At 45.4% G+C, this 22021-nt stretch overlaps 1 protein-coding gene across 5 annotated transcripts in view; it reads left to right on the top strand.

Moving 5' to 3' along the window:
* The window catches only part of CNKSR2 (connector enhancer of kinase suppressor of Ras 2), a 240825-nt gene that overhangs the window by 205714 nt on the left and 13090 nt on the right, over positions 1-22021 (top strand). Inside the window, exon 21 of one of the 5 annotated variants that reach the window (XM_038757078.1) lies at positions 17055-18213. The exons of the other annotated variants lie outside the window; for them this stretch is intronic. Within the exon in view, the coding sequence (XP_038613006.1) occupies positions 17055-17059 (5 nt within the window). The 3' untranslated portion in view covers positions 17060-18213. Of the gene's footprint in view, positions 1-17054; positions 18214-22021 lie in introns of those variants that run through there. 5 annotated transcript variants of the gene reach the window in all.

Here is a 22021-nt window from a genome sequence, read left to right as displayed (position 1 = left end):
CAGGTGATTTCTACGAGCCAGAGGGCCCTCTTTTTAAGGGGCTTGCAGTGTTTTAGCCCATTTTAAAGCAGCCTTTATTGAGGCATGGGGCTACCTTCATCCTTGTCTCGAGATCTGGAGAATTCCACCAGGCTGTTCCATGCCATTTGCACAGCATGAACCGATTGTTGTCTAAGATGAATAACTCTCAAAAAATAAATAATAATAATAATAATAATAATGGCATTTATTAAGCACTTATTATGTGCAAAGCACTGTTCTAAGCACTGGGGAGGTTACAAAGTGATCAGGTTGTCCCACGGAGGGCTCACAGTCTTAATCCCCATTTTACAGATGAGGTAACTGAGGCACAGAGAAGTTAAGTGACTTGCCCGAAGTTGCACTGCTGTCAGTTGGCGGAGCTGGGATTTGAACCCATAATACCTAGTATTATGAATTATTGACCCCAAAATACCTAGTAGAGGCAGAACCTCCCTGCCATCTTCTGACTGTAGAAAACCTCTTTTAATGGAATAAATTTTATTTAAATTGAATAAATTCACTAGACTGTAAGCTCCTTCAAAGCCACAATCATCTCCTAATTCTGTTGTCCCCTCTCAGGCACTTAGCACAGTGCCCTGCACATATTTGCTTGAATTCCCCCTGGCGCTTAGTACAGTGCTTGGCACATAGTAAGCGCTTAACAAATACCCTAATTATTATCATTCTGTCCACTAGGCAATGCTGCTTCATTGTAATTAATTGTAAACAGTTCAAATGCTATTTGACATTTGGAGAGAGGTTAAGGAGAGGCTAGGAGAAGGACTTGTTATTCATTCATTCTTTCAATCGTATTTATTGTGTGCTTACTGTGTGCAGAGCACTGTACTAAGCACTTGGAAAGTACAATTCGGCAACGTATAGACAATCCGTAACCGACAACGGGCTGTGAGATCTATGAGGCTTTTTCCTAAGACCATCATCAAGTGGCGGCGTTGCCTAGTGGTTAGAGAACAGGCCTGGGGGTCAGAAGGACCTGGATTCTAATCCCACCTCTGCCGCTTGTCTGCTGTGTGACCTTGGGTAAGTCACTTTACTTCATGGGCCTCAGTTCCCTCATCCGTAAAATGGAGATGAAGCCTGTAAGCCCCATGTGGAACAGGGACTGTGTTCAACCCGATGTGCTCGTATCCACCCCAGTGCTTAATACGGTGTCTGGCACATAGTAAGCGCCTAACAAATACTATTATTATTATTGAAGATGATAATACTTAAGAATGTAGCAAATCAGAAGGAAAGGGAGCTATGAAAAAAAAAGTTATTTCAGCATTATCCCCCGCTGATTTTATTTATCGCTCTAGAGTTAACACTCTGTTCGGCAGACTTTGGGCCTCAATCTGTAGGTGGTGTTCTGCAGAGAACACAGTCATTAAGGAGAGCTGGAATTATAATCGTGGACTGAAGAGAACAGTGGGGGAGTGAGGAGGAGGAGAGAGAGAAATAAGAGTAGGAGGAGATGAGAGAGGAGACGGAGACCGAGCCGAGTTCTGGGGGATCTGGAAGGTGAATCCGACAACTTTAAATGCTATTTAAAAAACAAAACCTGAAATTTTACCAAACCTTCTCCAAGTGCACCACTCAAAAAATCAGCCAACGCACTCCACAGGCAACTTCTGTTCCCCTGCAGGCTCTCAGCTCACACATTCTTTCTCTTTATCCAGATGATAAATCCGTGGATAAATCTAGATATATGAAAATCTACATAGATGGGCAAGTCACTTTATTTCTCTGCAACTCAGTTACCCTCTTCTGGAAAATGGGGATTGGGACTTTGAGCCCCATGTGGGACAGGGATGTGTCCAATCCAGTCTTCTTGTATCCACCCCAGTGCTTAATGCAATGCCTCGCACATAGTTTTTAACAAATACCGTAATCATTATATATAATAATAATTTTCCCAAGGGTGCCACAGGAACAGAGATTGGCGAGAATTGTGTTAAAGTGAGAAAATTGGAGGCACGAATTACAGAATCTCAGTTATGACAGGGGACTAAATCTTCTAACTGAGCGGCGGGGAATTGGCATAGTGAGTTCTACAGGTTTTAGGGAGCCTGGAATCGAAGTGAACTGCAGAATGTGTTCTTTCCTAAGGGAACATTCTGTCTTCCAAAGAGCAGGTGTTTCTCTGACCTGCCCAGAGAAGAAAGAGCAGAGAAACTTCATCAGTGCGCCCGTCTCCATTCTTTACAAAACTTAGTAAGCTCCTTCTCACCAGCAGGCAGTCAATTAAAAAGTGATGACGGAGCTGATTCCCTGGGACTATGAATACCCTGAGAGATGGGCTGAATGGGTCACTTAGACTCTGAACACTGGACAGTTTTTCCTCCAACAACAAGAGCGCCTTGGAAAATAATCTTTGCCAAGAACCTGGGCTGTCCAAATTGAGATTTTGTTTTTTAAAACCGGCTCTTAGATGGAAAATGAAACAAGAAATGGACCTATAGTCTGCTGCTCTTCGGGGAAATAGAGAGGCTGATGGTTCCATTTCAGGTTGGCTCCAAAAACCAAGGTTTCTTCGCCCTTAGTTATTGGAGGTGGGATTCGCACCAATCGAGGTGGGCATCCATCAGTCAGGAGTTTTGACTGAGGACCTAGTTTGTGCTGGAAGAGTACAGTAGAGTAAGCAGATTACTGCTTAATCCCAGTACTTAGAACAGTGCTTTGTGCATAGTAAGCGCTTAATAAATGCCATTATTATTATTGGATACTATTCCCACCCAGAAGGCAGGAATTTGTGCATCAAGGTAGTTTGGGTATGGAGACCAAATGGAGTATGATAACTTTAGAAAATCGGAGAGGGTCAGAGACTGTGGGTCAGAGGGAGACAGAAACTGAAAGAATATAGTGAAAGGCTGGAGAAGAGGATGTAGACGAGTGAGTGATTAAGTGTTAGGGGGTGCACAAAAATGCTCCAGGTGATTGAGTTACATAACGCTGTGGTTGCTGCAAAAAGTATTCATATGGTAGTTGTCCGGGCAAAGAGCTGGAGCTCGGTTGTATTTTCCTCTCCCAAGTGCTTAGTACAGTGCTCTGCACACAGCAAGTGCTCAATAAATACCATTGAGCGATTGATTGATTGCTGAGTGGAGGACAGTAAGAATTATAGCAAGCGAGGATGAAGTTTTGGTGGACAAGGTCGGCCTGGTGTCTGAATTTCTCCAGCAATGCTCTGAGGCTCCAACACAGGAGTGGAGAAATGACACCACAGAAGCGATCCAGGGCTGTGGATTAGTGCTATGACATCGGTAGAGGGACGGGGAAGCAGGGTGAGTGGAGTTAAGTGGATGGGCAGTGTCGAAAGCATCAATTTGTGCATCAAGGTAGTTTGGGTATGGAGGCCAAATGGAGTATAACTTTAGAAAATCGGAGAAGGTCAGAAGATTGGAGGTTTTATAGGGGAGATGTGTCGGGAGCGGGTGTGCGGGAGAGAAAACGTGCGAGGAAGTTGTGGTCAGAAAGAGGGATTTCCGAGTTGGTAAGGGTAGAGCTTGTACGGTGACTAGAGATGATGAAATTGAGTATGTGTTCAAGTTGCTGAGTGGGTGAGCTGGAGTGGAACAGGTCAGCGGACTCATCTGTATGTGCTGGGATAGATACAAGGTAATAAGATTGTCCCACAGTCTTAATCTCACGCAGACTTAATCTTAGTCTCACACAGCCTCAGAGAGGCAGCGTGGCTCGGTGGAAAGAGCCCGGGCTTTGGAGTCAGAGGTCATGGGTTCTAATCCCAGCTCTGCCAACTGTCAGCTGTGTGACTTTGGGCACGTCACTTCACTTCTCTGTGCCTCAGTTACCTCATCTGTAAAATGGGGATTAAAACTGTAAGCCTCCCGTGGGACAACCTGATCACCTTGTTACCTCCCCAGCGCTTAGAACAGTGCTTTGCACATAGTAAGTGCTTAACAAATGCCATCATCATTATTATTGTTATCATCTGTATGTACTAGGACAGATACAAGGTAATAAGATTGTCCCACGCGGGGCTCGCAGTCTTAATCTCACGCAGACTTAATCTTAGTCTCACGCTGCCTTAGAGAGACAGTGTGGCTCAGTGGAAAGAGCCCGGGCTTTGGAGTCAGAGGTCATGGGTTCAAATCCTGGCTCTGCCAAATGTCATCTGTGTGACTTTGGGCACATCACTTCACTTCTCTGTGCCTCAGTTAACTCATCTGTAAAACGGGAATTAAAACTGTGAACCCCCGGGGACAACATGATCACCTTGTAACCTCCCTAGCGCTTAGAACAGTGCTTTGCACATAGTAAGCGCTTAATAAATGCCATTATTATTAATCGCCATTTTACAGATGAGGTAACGGAGGCACAGAGAAGTTAAGAGGCTTGCCCAAGGTCATACCCCAGACAAGTGGCGGAGCTGGGATTAGAACCCAAGTCCTCTGACTTCCAAGCCCGGGCTCTTTCCACTAAGGCCCGCTGCTTCTCAAGTTCCCAGGTTTATCCTTTTTGACTGCATTGGTGCGGCTAGAAATAAATTCTTCTGACTTGATCGGGTTCTTCGAAAGCAAGTGAAGTCTTGTGAAATTACCTTTCTTTCACTGGGCTTTTTGGGCTTCGGGTCATGTGGCCATATTAGCCCCCTTGCTGATGCCCAGGACATTTTTCCTAAAAACCTGTTCTGTCCACATTCCCCCACTCCTAAACAAATCTCCAGTGATCGCCCATCCACCTCCGCATCAAACAGAAACTCATCAATCAATCAAGCAATCAATCAATCGTATTTATTGAGCGCTTACTATGTGCAGAGCACTGTACTAAGCGCTTGGGAAGTACAAATTGGCATCACATAGAGACAGTCCCTACCCAACAGTGGGCTCACAGTCTAAAAGGGGGAGACAGAGAACAGAACCAAACATACCAACAAAATAAAATAAGTAGGATAGAAATGTACAAGTAAAATAAATAAATAAATAGATAAATAGAGTAATAAATATGTACAACCATATATACATATATACAGGTGCTGTGGGGAAGGGAAGGAGGTAAGACGGGAGGATGGAGAGGGGGACGAGGGGGAGAGGAAAGAAGGGGCTCAGTCTGGGAAGGCCTCCTGGAGGAGGTGAGCTCTCAGCAGGGCCTTGAAGGGAGGAAGAGAGCTAGCGCGGCGGATGGGCAAAGGGAGGGCATTCCAGGCCCGGGGGATGACGTGGGCCGGGGGTCGATGGCGGGACAGGCGAGAGCGAGGTACGGTGAGGAGATTAGTGGTGGAGGAGCGGAGGGTGCGGGCTGGGCAGTAGAAGGAGAGAAGGGAGGTGAGGTAGGAGGGGGCGAGGTGATGGAGAGCCTTGAAGCCCAGGGTGAGGAGTTTCTGCTTGATGCGCAGATTGATCGGTAGCCATTGGAGGTTTTTGAGGAGGGGAGTAATATGTCCAGAGCGTTTCTGGACAAAGATAATCCGGGCAGCAGCATGAAGTATGGATTGAAGTGGAGAGAGACACGAGGATGGGAGATCAGAGAGAAGGCTAGTGCAGTAGTCCGGACAGGATAGGATGAGAGCTTGAATGAGCAGGGTAGCGGTTTGGATGGAGAGGAAAGGGCGGATCTTGGCAATGTTGCGGAGCTGAGACCGGCAGGTTTTGGTGACGGCTTGGATGTGAGGGGTGAATGAGAGAGCGGAGTCGAGGATGACACCAAGGTTGCGGGCTTGTGAGACGGGAAGGATGGTAGTGCCGTCAACAGAGATGGGAAAGTCAGGGAGAGGACAAGGTTTGGGAGGGAAGACAAGGAGCTCAGTCTTCGACATGTTGAGCTTTAGGTGGCGGGCGGACATCCAGATGGAGATGTCCTGAAGGCAGGAGGAGATGCGAGCCTGGAGGGAGGGGGAGAGAGCAGGGGCAGAGATGGAGATCTGGGTGTCATCAGCGTAGAGATGATAGTTGAAGCCGTGGGAGCGAATGAGGTCACCAAGGGAGTGAGTGTAGATTGAGAACAGAAGGGGACCAAGCACTGAACCTTGGGGAACCCCCACAGTAAGAGGATGGGAGGGGGAGGAGGAGCCTGCAAAAGAGACTGAGAAAGAACGACCGGAGAGATAAGAGGAGAACCAGGAGAGGACGGAGTCTGTGAAGCCAAGGTCAGATAACGTGTTGAGGAGAAGGGGGTGGTCCACAGTGTCAAAGGCAGCTGAGAGGTCGAGGAGGATTAGGACAGAGTATGAGCCGTTGGATTTGGCAAGCAGGAGGTCATTGGTGACCTTTGAGAGCGCAGTTTCCGTGGAATGAAGGGGACGGAAGCCAGACTGGAGGGGGTCGAGGAGAGAGTTGTTGTTGAGGAATTCTAGGCAGCGCGTGTAGACAACTCGTTCAAGGAGCTTGGAAAGGAATGGTAGGAGGGATATGGGACGAACTCATCACCGTCGGCTTTAAAGCCCTCGATCATCTTGCCCCTTCTTACCTCACCTCTCTGCTCTCCAACTCCAGCCCAGCACGCATGCTTCGCTCCTCTAATGCCAATCTGTTCTCTCTACCTCCATCTTATCTATCCCACTGCCGACCCCTTTCCCACATCCTCCCTCTCTCCTGGAACTCCGTCTCCCTCCCTGTTATGTTGTAGTCTCCCAAGCGTTTAGTACAGTGCTTGAATGAATATACAACAGACTACCGTTCTCCTCACCTTTAAAGCCTTACTAAAAATCACATCTCCTCCAAGAGGCCTTCCCTGACAAAGCCCTCTTTTCCTCTATTCCCACTCCTTTCTGCCTTCCCTCTATCCTTGGATCATTCATTCATTCAATCGTATTTATTGAGCGCTGACTTGTGCAGAGCACTGTACTAAGCGCTTGGGAAGTACAAGTTGGCAAGTACAAGGATCTCTACCCTTTAAGCACCTGATATTTACGCCACCCTCCTCCTCAAAGCACTTAAGTACGTGTCTATGATTTATTTATTTTAATGTCTGCCTCTAAACTGTCAGCTCCTTGTGGACAGAGACCGTGTATACCAACTCTGTAGTACCGTCCTCTCCAAAACACTTAGTAAAGCGTTCTGCACACAGCAAGCACTAGATAAATAGCAGTGACTGACCGATTAAGTCGTTTAAAGGGTAAGCGCTTGAATCTGAGCCACCCCTTTTCTATCGCAAGGGGTGTGGAAGAATCACACCTTCTGGATATTTGAAGATTAACACTTAGCTGACGTCAAATCCGAGATGAATTTGCTCTTCCATGTGGGAAGCCTTGAGTTACCTTCCCTTCATTGGTCACGAGCATCGCTCTCAGCTCGAGATCACGGAACCCGTTCTAACATAGCACTCAATCACACGACATGGTAGATTCATGCTACACAAAACAGCTTGAAAAGGTTCTTGGAGCAGGGAAGACAATGTTGCCTTGACAACAGGATATAGGCTTCTGATACCATCTCTGACGCTCATGTGACCCTTACCTTCTCAGTCTCTTCATCCGTAAAATGGAGATTAAATATCTGTTGTCCCACCCGACCTCCTTTTTTTATTGATGGCATTTACTAAGCACTTATTATATGCCAGGGACTGTACTACATGCTGGAGTAAATACAGAGTAATCAGGTTGGACACAGTCCATGCCCCTCATGGAGCTCACAGCCTTAATCCCATTTTTACAGATGAGGTCACTGAGGCACAGAGAAGTGAAGTGACTTGTCCAAGGTCACAGAGCAGACAAGCGGTGGAGTCGGGATTAGAATCCAGGTCCTTCGGATTCCCAGGCCTGGGCTCTATCCACTAAACCACACTGCTTCCCACCCATCTTGTGGTACGAGCTCCATTTGGGACAGAAACTTTGTCCAATCTGGTTATCTTCTATATAGCGCAACACAGTGTTTGACACAAAGTACTTGATTAGTACTTTTGATTAATTATTGATTAATTATTATCATTAATAGTAGTAACAGTGGTAATAATAATGATGGTATTTGTTAAGCGCTTACTCTGTACCAAGCACTGTTCTAAGCACTGGGGTAGATACAAAGTCGTCAGGTTGTCCCACATGGAGCTCATAGTCTTAATCCCCATTTTACAGATGAGGTAACTGAGGCACAGAGAAGTTAAGTAACTTGCCCAAAGTCACACAGCTGACAAGTGGCAGAAATAGTAGCAGTACTATTTACATACAGATTCCAAAAAGATTTATCCATTTGGTCATGGAAAGTTTGAGAGAAAAAGAGGATTTTTTTTTTTGGTGTATTTTAGCCTTTGAAGTTCCAACCCATTTTTAGACCATTTCTTCAGTTCTTAAGTTGAGCGGGAAGATGATAAATGCTTTTGGGACACTGAAATTCTATTTAACAAATCTCTTGCCCTTCACGTATAAAAAAATGAATCTTTCGTGGCTTAAAAATCAATAATGGAGTCCTTCATATTTTTAAGGGGGCGTAAATTTAGGCTGAAAAAGAGTCTGAGGCAAGATGCCATGAAGAAACAGGTGGTTGGGATTTTTGTGTGTGTTTCCAAAACCAGGCCCGATTTTCCCTCCCCTCTAAATACACGAGAATCAGGCTCTTGGTTGTCAATGAGGGGACAGACAAGTGCAGACAGTGGTGGCGGCTACACTGTGCTATACAATGAGGTCCACGGTTGGGGTTGAAGGGATGAACTAATGTACATTTAAAAAAAACAGGCAACGTCATTCAGCTTTTTCTGTATCTAATGATTATAGCTATCCATCAGTGCTATTTATTGAGCATGTAACTATGTGCCAAGCACTGTACTAAGCCCTTGGAAGAGGGAACAGAGTAAATAGACCTGATCCCACTCTATTTTGTAAGCTCTTTTTTTAGGTTTTTTTTTTTTTAACGGTACTTATAAAGTGCTAACCGTGCGCCGGGTACTTTACTAAGCGCTAGGATAGATACAAGATAATGAGGTCCTACATGGGGCTCACTTTCTTAATGCCCATTTTCCAGATGAGGTAACTGAGGCACAGAGAAGTTTGGTGACTTGCCCAGGGTCACACAGCAGACAGGTTGCGGAGCTGGGATTAGAACCCAGGTCATTCTAACTCCCAGACCTGTGGTCTATCAAGTAGGCCACACTGCTGCTCCCTGTGAGCAGGAAATGTGTCTTCCAACTCTGTAGTAGACTATTCTTTCAGGCACGTAATACAGTGCTCTGCACACAGTAAATGCTCCGTAAAGACCATTGATTTATTGATTGATTACTCCCTGCCTTCAAGGAGCTTACAGTCTAGAATAGCTTCACCTATTCTAAGGTGTTTGTTCTTTTGGGGCCGATTATTTTGTAAAGACAGGTCAGCCAATCAGTGGTATTTACTGAGCGCTTTCTGTGTGCAGAACACTGTACTAAGCACTTGGAAGAGTACAGTGTAAGATACATTCCCTGCCCACACAGGCCCTAGAGAGAGAGCTTCTTTATGTAAGGTCTTTGTGGTCAGGAATGTGTCAGGAATATATCTGTTTATTATTATATTGTCCTCTCCCAAGCGCTTAGTACAGCGCTTAGAAGCAGCGTGGCTCAGTGGAAAGAGCCTGGGCTTTGGAGTCAGAGGTCATGGGTTCAAATCCCGGCTCCGCCAATTGTCAGCTGTGTGACTTTGGGCAAGTCACTTAAACTTCTCTGGGCCTCTGTTACCTCATCTGTAAAATGGGGATGAAGACTGTGAGCCCCACGTGGGACAACCTGATCACCTTGTAACCTCCCCAGCGCTTAGAACAGTGCTTTGCACATAGTAAGTGCTTAATAAATGCCATTATTATTATTATTATTATTATTATTATTATTATTACAGTGCTTTGCACACAGTAAGCACTCAATAAATACAATTCAATAAATGAATGAATCTCAGTCAGTCAGAATCACATCAAAGTGGTCTCCTTGCTGAAAACCAGAATCGCCCTGACTGAAAATAAATCTGTGATCAATTCGCTCCAGAATATCAGGGATAGAGTGGAATCACTGAATTATTTTCATTAATGATGATGATGATGATGATAATGGCATTTATTAAGCGCTTACTATGTGCAAAGCACTGTTCTAAGCGCTGAGTCCTAAGCATTAAGGAGTGGTGTTGGTTTTTTTAAAAAAACTGTTCCAATGTTTGCGAGCAACTAGAAGCTGGCTGGAGTTGCTCTATTTAACAAGTGAAATAAGTGTTTAATACACAGGAAACTGGCTGATGTTTTAAACATTTGGACTCCGTAAGAGAAACACTCCTCTGCTCTCTCCCTGCACAACTCTGCTTTGCTCTGATTACCCTGGCAAGTACAAAATTCAGAAAAAGTGACATTCAAAGTCAAATAGAGCCAAGAGGGGTTATGTAAAAGCTGTAAATTCAGATGTTGGGTTTATCTTGTATCTCAGCCAGGGCTTAGTACAGTGTTTGGCACATAGTGAAGTGAGTGCTTAGCAAGTACCACACTTGTTGAATTATCATTTTTCGTTAAGATGATCGTTGTTGTTGTTGTTGTTGTTGGTTTTGTTGTAATAATTATTACATCCAGCATAGACGTGATATTTCTAAATGCCCTGTTACTTAGGTGGAATTTTTAAAGTGAAAAATCAGTAGTTCAGATAGTCGCGCTTGTATTTAGCAATCAATTAATTGTATTTATGGAATGCTTAATATGCGCAGAGCAACTGTACTAAGCGATTAGGAGAGTACAGTATAACAGAATTGGCAGACACATTCCCTGCCCTCAACAATCTTACCATCGGGCTGGCAGGGTGGGGACTTAACCCAGCACTTAGCACAGGGCTTGGCCCATAGTAAGTACTCAAGGTATCATTATTATTGCCATTCTTGTTATTACCCATGGTGAGGCTGCAACCCTGGAATTTAGAATTTCTGGGAGTACTTGATTGAAAAAATAATCAGGCCAAATGCCATTTAATCTATAATATCATTCGAAGGGCAGGTCGCACAGCCATTTTATCTACATTAAATTAAGAGCCGAGATGTATAGGGAGGAGCAAAAACCATGCAGCGATTAAAACAATAAATTGCATATTCATTAAGAGGTCTCCACCCTGGCGAATGCTGGCATGAATAATGGATTTTATTAGAACCCTGATGAAAGGAAAAAAAAGACCCTTCCGCTCAGTGACTGCTAATTAGTCGTTTCTGATGACCTTTGTGGGAACCCCGTTCACAGCCAGGTCAGCCTGTCTTCCTCCTGTTGCCTGTCTGTCTTTTCCTTCTGACATTCCCAATCCCTAAAGGAGCCAGGATGGAGAATATAGGCAGTTACTCCCCAGAAACCCTCTGCTGGGGAAATACTACTGATGGATTTATTCCCCTCTTTTAATAAGTCAGGACCAAAGAGTCAATAGGCCGCCACTTGTCATCATCATCATCATCAATCGTATTTATTGAGCGCTTACTGTGTGCAGAGCACTGTACTAAGCGCTTGGGAAGTACAGCTGGGTGGCCTTGGTGAAGTCACTTCCCTTCTCTGTGTGCCTCAGTTACATCATCTTTAAAATGGGAATGAAGACTGTGAGCCCCATGCGGGACAGGGATTGGGTCCAACCCGATTTGCCTGTTTCTACCCCAGCACTTAGTACAGTGCCTGGCACATAGCAAATAGCAAACAAATAGCATGGTTATTATTATTATTATTCCTGATTTTAGGATTGGTGTGCACTCTCTTGCAGATGTTTCTGATCCAAAATGAACTCCATCTCCTGTAACTTTATCCAAGAGCATTCCTTGCATGCCTTGTTTGGGGGTTTCTGTGGTTTTTTTGTTTTTATGGTATTTAAATGCTTACTATGTGTCAAACACTGTACTAAGTGCTGGGGTAGAAGAAGGTTAACTAAGTTGGCCATCGTTTCTGTCCCACATGGGGCTCACAGTTTAAATAGGAGGGAGAACAGGAGAAACTAAGTGACTTGCTCAAGGTCACACAGCAAGCAGTTGGCAGAGCCAAAATTAGAATCAATCAATCAATCAATCATCAATTGTATTTATTGAGTGCTTACTCTGTCTATCAATCAATCAATCGTATTTATTGAGTGCTTACTCTGTCTATCAATCAATCAATCAATCGTATTTATTGAGCACTTACTATGTGCAGAGCACTGTACTAAGTGCTTGGGAAGTACAAGTTGGCAACATATAGAGACAGTCCCTACCCAACAGTGGGCTCAGTCTAAAAGGGGGAGACTGAGAACTAAGCCAAACATACTAACAAAATAAAATAAATAGAATAGATATGTACAAGTAAAATAAATAGAGTAATAAATATGTACAAACATATATACATATATACAGGTGCTGTGGGGAAGGGAAGGAGGTAAGATGGGGGGATGGAGAGCGGGACGAGGGGGAGAAGAAGGAAGGGGCTCAGTCTGGGAAGGTCTCCTGGAGGAGGTGAGCTCTCAGTAGGGCCTTGACTCAGTAGGGTCTAGAGCACTGTACTAAGTGCTTGGGAGGGTATAACAGCATTGCTATACACATTCCCTGCCCACAGTAAGCTTACAGTCTAGAGGGGGAGACGGACATTAATAAAAATAAAAATACACACGGACAAGTATATAAGTGCTGTAGGGCTGAAGGATGGGTGAATAAAGGGAGCAAATCCAAGTGCAAGAGCGATCCAGAAGGGAGTGGGAGAAGAGGAAATTCATTCATTCAATCATATTTATTGAGCACTTACTGTGTGCAGAGCACTGTACTAAGCACTTGGGAAGTACAAGTCGGCAACATATGGAAACAGTCCCTACCCAACAACGGGCTCACAGTCTAGATGAGGGCTTAGTTGGGGAAGGTCTCTTCCCAGATCCTCTGATTTCCAGGCCCTTGCTCTTTCCACTACGCCACACTGCCTGGTTGCTCTGATCTGTCTGGAAAATACCGCTAGCCACATGGAGTTGATCGGGTCATGGTTTGGACAGGTCTTTGCCTGACCACCAGTTGTTTGTGTGAACCCCAGTGAAGCAGCATGGCCTAGTGGATAGAGCACAGGCCTGGGGGTCAGAAGGACCTGGGTTCTAATCTCGGCTCTGCTGGTCTGCTGTCGGACTTTGGGCAAGTCATTTAACTTCTCTAGGCCTCGGTTACCTCATCTGGAAAATGGCGATTAAGACTGTGAGCCCCTATTCTACTCTATTTATTTTACTTGTACATATTTACTATTCTATGATCTTAATGATGTGCATCTAGCTTTATTTGTATTTATTCTGATAACTTGACACCTGTCCACATGTTTTGTTTTGTTGTCTGTCTCCCCTTTCTATTCATTCATTCATTCAATCGTATTTATTGAGCGCTTACTGTGTGCAGAGCACTGTACTAAGTGTTTGGGAAGTATAAGTTTAGAGCAGTGCTCCAGCACTTAGAACAATGCTTTGCACATAGTAAGTGCTTAATAAATGCCATCATTATTATTACAAGTTAGCAACATATAGAAACGGTCCCTACCCAACAATGGGCTCACAGTCTAGAAGGGGGTGACAGAAGACAAAACAAAACATGTGGACAGGTGTCAAGTCATCAGAATAAATAGAAGTAAAGCTAGATGCCCATCGTTAACAAAATAAATAGAATAGTAAATATGTGCAAGTAAAATAAATAGAGTAATAAATCTGTGCAAACATATATACAGGTGCTGTGGGGAGGGGGAGGAGGTAGGACGGAGGGTGGGGAGGAGGAGAGGAAAAAGGGGGCTCAGTCTGGGAAGGCCTCCTGGAGGAGGTGAGCTGTGAACCCATCGTTGGGTAGGGACCGTCTCTATATGTTGCCAACTTGTACATCCCAAGCACTTAGTACAGTGCTCTGCACACAGTAAGCACTCAATATATAAGATTGAATGAATGAATGAGTGAATGTGGGAAATGGACTGTGTCCAAACCGATTGACTTGTTTCTACCCTTGCCCCTAGTTCAGTGCCGGACAAATAGTAGGTGCTTAACAAATACAATCATAAAACTCAATCAATCAGTCAGTCATATTTATTCAACACCCTCATGAGTGTAGGCAAAAACTCAGGCAAAAACACCTCACTCTCAGCTTCCAGGCTGTCCATCCCCTCGCCCCCTCCTCCCTCACCTCCCTTCTGTCCTTCTCCAGCCCAGCCTGCACCCTCCGCTCCTCTGCCACCGCTAATCTCCTCACCGTGCTTCGTTCTCGCCTGTCCCACCGTCGACCCCCGGCCCACGTCCTCCCCCAGGCCTGGAATGCCCTCCCTCCACACATCCGCCAAGCTGGCTCTCTTCCTCCCTTCAAAGCCCTACTGAGAGCTCACCTCCTCCAGGAGGCCTTCCCAGACTGAGCCCCCTCCTTCCTCTCCCCCTCGACCCCCTCTCCATCCCTCCGTCTTACCTCCTTCCCTTCCCCACAGCACCTGTATATATGTTTGTACGTATTTCTTACTCTATTTATTTTACTTGTACATATTTATTCTATTTATTTTATTTGGTTTATATGTTTTGTTTTGTTGTCTGTCTCCCCCTTCTAGACTGTGAGCCCGCTGTTGGATAGGGACCATATCTATATGTTGCAAACTTGTACTTCCCAAGCGCTTAGTATGGTGGTCTGCACACAGTAAGCGCTCAATAAATACGATTGAATAAATGAATGAATAGAGAACTGACGACCTATAGGTGGAAGAGGGAAGCAGTGTAGCCTAGTGGAAAGAGATCGGGTTTGGGAGTCTGAGGACCTGGGTTCTATTCCCGGATCCACCACTTCTCTGCTGTGTGATCTGGGGCAAATGCCTTAATGGGACAGCTGTGTGATGAAAATCATTCTCTCTTCCAAGACTTCTCAATCAGGAAGGTTATCCCCACAAGTCTGGGCTGTTGCATTTGGAATAGTTCGTTCTAGCGGAGTGTAATATTAGAATGTCGCGGATGAGTTTTCCTTATTTCAGAGTCAGTTGGATGAGTTGTGGGTTTTATTTTCTGAAAACAGACTTTCCTGCGGATTGGGTTTTTCAGTCTTTGGATTTGGGGAGTATCTGAAGATGTTCAGACTCTACCACGAGGTAAATGGGGTTATCGAGTGCGGGCAGGTTTTTGAGGACAAGCCAAGGTTTGCTGAGAAGATGAATCCCACACCATCATTTTAATTTGGGTCCTATTGCCCGCAAGGAGCTTACCTCAAGGGGTGTCCCCCTCCTAGAGTGTCTGTTCAACTTAGCAATGGGGCTTAGACAGAACAGTTTAAAAAAAATGTACAAAATCAACAAATTCACCATTCTTTTACTTGCTCTCCACCATCTTTCTTTTTCAAAACTGAAGTTGAACTCTTCCTCCTACTTCCTAGCCAGTTGGCGAGTGTTTAATCCTATCCCTGCTCTCTAAGAATATATTTCAGTATGAATTTCCGGGGATTCTTTTTCATAACATCCTGTAGTCCTCTTCCAAAATTTTTCCATTTCACCCCGGAGTTGCTTGCAGAATCGCTTTCGTAAATATTACATGATGTTGCAGAAGGAAAGACCCTCTCCTAAAATAGAAAATCTTTCTGGGTTAGGCTTACTGGAAACTTTGAGATTTTCCAAAAGGGAACCCGGAAGTGGACGGGGTTGGGAAGGGATGACAGGTAGAGGTGGGGGGACTCACTAAAGTGTCTAAAATGCTTTATTGGGCTCTGGTTTCCTGGGTCAGAGCTGCTTGTGCCTCTCGGTCCCTTTCTGTAACACGTTCTGTAAGCATAGTTATGAGGGTGGGGGAGAAAGGGAGGGTTATGTGATTTTCCCCCCATCCCAGATGTGCAGATGTGGGGGCGAAGCCACTGTTTCTATCCCTAGCTGTATTTTTTTTATAGTATTTGTTGAGCGCTTACTCTGTGCCAGGCACTTTCCTAAGCACCGGGGGTAGACACAAGGTAATCAGGTTGTCACAGTCCCTGTCCTACCTGGGGCTAACAGCCTTCATCCCCATTTTACAGATAGATAAGGTAACAGAGGCCCCGAAAAGTGAAATGAGTGGCCCAAGGTCACACAGCAGACAAGTGACAGAGCCGGGACTAGAACCCAGGTCCTTCTGAGTCCCAGGCTCATGCTCTATCATTAAGCCACGCTGCTTCCCACGTAGTGTGTGTGTGTGTGTGTGTTTGTGTGTGTATATACAAACCTGCCTGAATATATTCCAAATGAAGTTGGGGTCTGGGAATCCGCTAAATTTAACCCTACCACTTTCCAAGCAAGGGCCAAGCGTATGAACCATTCTGTTTTCACCTCTGGCTCTTTAGGGAGGTTCTCTACCGATGCAAGAGAGGGATTTCCATAAATCACAGCGGAGCCTTGGATTTACATTCCCTTGACCATATTTTCGGGCATTCCCAGAGGATAATAATACTACTACTAATAATTGTGGTATTTGTTAAGCTCCTACAATGTGCCAGGCACTGTACTGAACGTTGGGGTGGATACAAACAAATCAGGCTGGATGTAGTCTCTGTCCCACATGGGGCTCACAGTCTCAATCCCCGTTTTCCAGGTGAGGGAACTGAGGCCCAGAGAAGTAAAGTGACTTGCCCCAGGTCACACAGCGCAGCGTGGCTCCGTGGAAAGAGCTCGGGCTTTGGAGTCAGAGGTCATGGGTTCAAATCCCAGCTCCGCCAACTGTCAGCTGTGTGACTTTGGGCAAGTCACTTAGCTTCTCTGCGCCTCAGTTCCCTCATCTGTAAAATGGGGATTAAGACTGTGAGCCCCCCGTGGGGCAACCTGATCACCTTGTAACCTTTCCAGTGCTTAGAACAGTGCTTTGCACATAGTAAGCACTTAATAAATGCCATCAAAAAAAAAGTGGCAGGGCCAGATTAGAATCCCCAACCTAATAATAATAATAATAACCTTCCGACTCCCAGCCCTGTGCTCTGTCAACCATAAGCGGGGAGCGCATCCACCCAGACCCGTCGCGTTTAAGAGGACCTTACATGCAGACATGGAGGGTCTGGTGGGGGGCCAAGGCAATTCCACTCTCCCCGCTCCCCATTCCGCTCCCCTCTCCCATTTCGGTACCACGTGATGATATTTCGAGTTGGGGCCTGGAGGCAGTTTGGCAACACCGATCCGTCGCAGTCCTTTTCACGCTGTTGTATCACTGCTTTGTCACATCAGGCTAATACACTGCAAGAGTCCATAAGCCCACTCTCCTTGCCAAGTCGGACCCACGGGACTCCCAGTTTGATAAGCTAAATCTTTAGAGCATTTAGATCGGAGGGAAGTTGGCCCGACACGCCGACGGCGGCTTCGACCTCTTCTTGCAAGCGACTCGCCGGCCTCTTGGGAGTCCGCGCCCGAGGACGGACTCAAGAAAAGTCGAGACCACCTGAAGGAAGTACGGTTCCCGGGGGCTTAAAGGGGCAAAACGGTAACCCACCTTATGAAGAATCCTCCATTTCCACAGTGGAACTAGGAGTCAGAGCAGATCCGAGTGACCCACAGCGGAGGAGAGTGGTGCTGAAGTCTTTTTGAGCAGACAGAAGAAGAAGATTTGCCCCTTTTCCCCTTGGCATGGCAGGGGAAGAGACTCCCCCCAACACCCCCCCCCCCCCATCAATTGGGGACTTCCCACGTGTTTTCCCCATCGAGGAAGTAAGGAGGGGATCAGCTCCGGTGATTCTGAAATCCCGGGTTTTTGAGTTTTTATTTCTACGGACTTTTCCGGGGAGACTCCGGCTGGCCCCGAAGAGGAAACAGAGCTCGACCTAAGTGTATTTTTCGCATTTTGAAAAGTGTTGGAAAAAGTTGACTTGCTGTAACAGATTCCATTCAGCGCAATCTTCTGGAGGAAGCCTGTTGTTCCAAGACTCAATAGCCACTCCGTCTTTTGTAGAGAACGCAAATCGGGAACCATTCGGACATCCCTCCCTCGTGCTGGACCTGACCCGAATCCCTTCAGTCGATAGCAACGTAAGACTCCACAGGGCTGCGGTTTCACCTTCTTGAAACAGTGTTTTCCCTGGATTGCATCTAGATGTCTCTCGCGCTAGACGCTGATGTTTCCTATTTTACTCTTCTGTATCAGGTCCATAGCAGCCTCTCTTTTCTCTCTCTGTAGTGAATGTGGATTTATTTTCCTTTACTTAGTTGAATGAGGATGTTCTGTAATCATTTCGATGCTAATTATTGGATATTTCCTACTGTGCTCTGGAAAAGAAAACTTTAAAAAAAAATTGTATTTTGAAATGTTTCTCTTCCTGTCACTGCGGTGTGTGGTATTGCATAATGTTAATAGCTGTAAAAATATATATATTCTATAAAAATAAAAAAAAAAAGAATGACCAAATGGTATCGGATCTCTTGAGAGAGCTCGATAGCTGCCCAGGATTTAGAAACATAATGTCCTTCTTTCAGAAGTAAACGACAGTCTAGACCAGAGGTTCGTTGTGGGCAGGGAACTTGTCTGCTAATTTGGTGGTATTGTACTCCCCCAAGCACTTAACACAGTGCTCTGTACAGAATAAGCGCTCACTAAATATCATTGATTGATAGGTTTTCCCACTGGGGATGGGGAGAGATAATGGTAGTGTCCCATTACGTTGCCATGTAACTACTTCTGAACTACATCAGCTTTTTGTGGGTTTTTTTATATTTAAAAACAAACTCCATCAGAGCGAGTAGATGAGAATGCAAAGGGCCCTGTTTTTGACATGTACCATTTATGAGCTCATCAATCAAACACTGATATTTATTGAGCACTTACTATGTGCAGAGCGCTGTACTAAGTACTTGCAAGGGTAAAATAGAACAGAGTTGGCCCACATGTTCCCTGCCCACAATGCGCTTAGAGTCTAGAGGGGGAGACGGACATTAATAGAAATAAATAATTTATAATCTATAATTTAAAGATATGAATAGAAATGCTGTGGTGTTGAGGGTGGGGTGAATATCAAATGCCCAGAGGTCACAGCTTCAAACTCATCAACACAAGACGGATTTTAGAAGTTTCATTTGTCCTTGTCGACATTACAGTCTACACACATAATCCAGCAAACGGAGGGATTCCCTTCACATATATTTTTTTTTTCATTTTAAAATGCTTCCTCGATACATTTCTCACCTTTGCACATGTTCTGGTCAGATAAAATCCCCAAGGATTTTCCCTGCTCTTCACAAGGGAGAATCTGGCTGTGAGGGAGATGGAAAAAGAGATGAAGACCCTTTTTAATGGTATTTGGTATGCACTTAGTGTGTGCCAGGCTCTGTACTAAGCTCTGGGGTAGATGGAAAGAGCCCGGGCTTTGGAGTCAGAAGTCATGGGTTCAAATCCTGGCTCCGCCAGTTGTCAGCTGTGTGACTTTGGGCAAGTCACTTCACTTCTCTGGGCCTCAATTCCCTCATCTGGAAAATGGGGATTAAGATTGTGAGCCCCACATGGGACAACTTGATCCAACTGTATCCCCCCAGCGCTTAGAACAGTGCTTTGCACATAGTAAGTGCTTAACAAATGCCATCATTATTATTATAGAAGATTATCAGGTTGGACAAAGTCCCTGTCCCACATGAGGCTCACAGTCTCACTCCCCGTTTTACAGATGAGGTAACTGAGGCATAGAGAAGTGAAGTCACTTGCCCATGGTCACATCGCAGACAAATGGCAGAGCTGGGATTAGAACCCAGATCCTTCTGACTATCAGGCCTTTACTCTAGCCATTAGGCTATGCTGTTTTTCAAATGACCCGGTCATTTAAGAGCCATTCCTTTAGGGTGGACTTTGTAAGTCAGCATTTTATTATTACTATAAACGTCATCGAGTTATTTCCGATTCATAGCGACTTTACGGATATATTTTCTCCAGAGCATCCTATCTTCTGCCATTATCGATAGCCTTGCTAAAGATTCTTCCGTTACCCTAATTATGGCTTCTATCCATCTAGCTCTGTCTCTTCCATGTTTTCCCTGGACTTTTCCTAGAATCGGTGTCTTCTCCAGAGAATTAGTCCTCCTGACAAAGTGTCCAAAACATGCTAATCCAAGTCGAGTCATTTGGCCTTCCAAAGACCACATCGGCTTAATTTGCTCCCAAATCCGTTCGTTGGCTTTTCGGGCAGTCATTTAGTGTTTCGATATTTGCCCGGTAATCATCGCAGTAGTGATATTTACTGAGCACCTCCTGGTTCTAATGCCCCATCCTGTGCGTTTGAGAGGCACAGAACAAAATGCCCCCGGCTTTCCTCAGTAGACTCTCCCCATGCCTTCCTGGACACTGAATCTGCTGCTGATTTCCGCCTCGAACCCATCACCCGAAAGAGGTGGGATACTTGGAGGATGACCAAGGATTTGTACGTAAGCGGAAGATATCCGAACACCCTAACCTAATCGGCTGTTTTGTCAACCAATGCCTTGACTTCCAGACGGACTGAAAAGGCAAAGCCAAAAACAAGCAAACCATCCGGGAGTGGAAAAAAAAATCGACGGCTTTGCTTCTCTTTCCGGCACGTGCGAGCAGGTGGACGTGAGCCTTAATAATCAATCAGTGGTATTTATTGATCCCTTAGCGTGTGCAGAGCACTGCATTAAGCACTTGGCAGTGCAATGGACAGACACGTTCCCTGCCCACGACAAGCTTACAGTCCAGGAGGATGTCCGTTAGGGATGTTCAGGTATGGTTGGTGGCTTTGGTTTGGTGTAAGGGTTGGTGTGTGGGTGTGTGTCTGTTTGTGACTGTGTGTACTATAGGCAATTGCTAAACCAGCGGGAACTTGGGCCAGTCACTTCACTTCTCTGGGCCTCAGTTCCTTCATCCAGAAAATGGGGATCAAGACTATGAACCCCCACGTGGGACGGGGATTGTGTCTGACACGATTTGCCTGTATCTATCCCAGCTTAGTACAATGCCCGGTACTTAGTAAGCGCTTAACAAATACCACAATTATTATTATTGTTACGAATGATGCCACACAAGTCACGGATGCTGGAATAGAATCCTCCTCACAAACGTGATGATCCCAAAGTTTATTTAAGCACTTACTGTGTGCCAGACACATACTAAGTGCTGCAGTAGATACAAACTAATCAGGTTGGACACAGTCCCTGTCCCACAGGGGGCACATGGTCTTAATTCCTATTTTACAGGTGAGGAAACTGAGGCACAGAAAAATAATAATAATAATGATGGCATTTGTTAAGCGCTTACTATGTGCAAAGCACTGTTCTAAGCACTGGGGGGGATACAAGGTGATCAGGTTATCCCACATGGGGCTCACAGTCGTAATCCCCATTTTACAGATGAGGTAACTGAGGCTCAGAGAAGTTAAGTGACTTGCCCAAGGTCACACAGCAGACATGTGGCGGAGCCGGGATTTGAACCCATGACCTCTGACTCCAAAGCCCGTGCTCTTTCCACTGAGCCATGCTGCTTCTCTAGTCTTAATCTCCATTTTAAAGATGAGGTAACTGAGGCCCGGAGAAGTGAAGCGACTGGCCCAAGGTTACACAGCAGATAAGTGGCGAAGTCGGGATTAGAACCCAGGTCCTCCTGAATCGCAGGCGCGTGCTCTATTCACTAGGTCACGCTGCTTCTCACAGAAATGAAGCGAGAACTTTCGTGACAGATTAACCATTCTGAATGTGTCTGTTATATTGTTCTCTCTCAAACGTTTAGTACAGTGCTCTGCACGTAGTAAGTGGTCCATAAATACAATTGAATGATTGACTGACAGGCTGCTTCCAAAAGCTACTTAAACTTGGGGAAATTGGACATCATAAAAGGACATCCGACCCCTCTCCTTAGAGTCTTGTATGGAGGAGAGTTACATTGGTAACTCGAGAAGCAGCTTGTACATGGAGAAGCAGCTGTGGCTTAGTGGAAAGATCGTGGGCTTTGGAGTCAGAGGTCTTGGGTTCGAATCCCAGCTCTGCCACTGGTCAGCTGTGTGACTTTGAGCAAGTCACTTAACTTCTCTGGGCCTCAGTTCCCTCATCTGTAAAATGGGGACTAAGACTGTGAGCCCCATGTGGGACAACCTGATACCCTTGTATCTTCCCCAGCGCTTAGAACAGTGCTTTGCACATAGTAAGCGCTTAACAAATACCATTATTATTATTATTATCGGTCAGAAACGCCTAGATGAAATAATTTG

The sequence above is a fragment of the Tachyglossus aculeatus genome, chromosome 15 (assembly GCF_015852505.1).
Source record: "Tachyglossus aculeatus isolate mTacAcu1 chromosome 15, mTacAcu1.pri, whole genome shotgun sequence".
Classification (NCBI taxonomy): Eukaryota; Metazoa; Chordata; class Mammalia; order Monotremata; family Tachyglossidae; genus Tachyglossus; species Tachyglossus aculeatus.
This window is presented reverse-complemented; position numbering and strand designations above follow the sequence as displayed.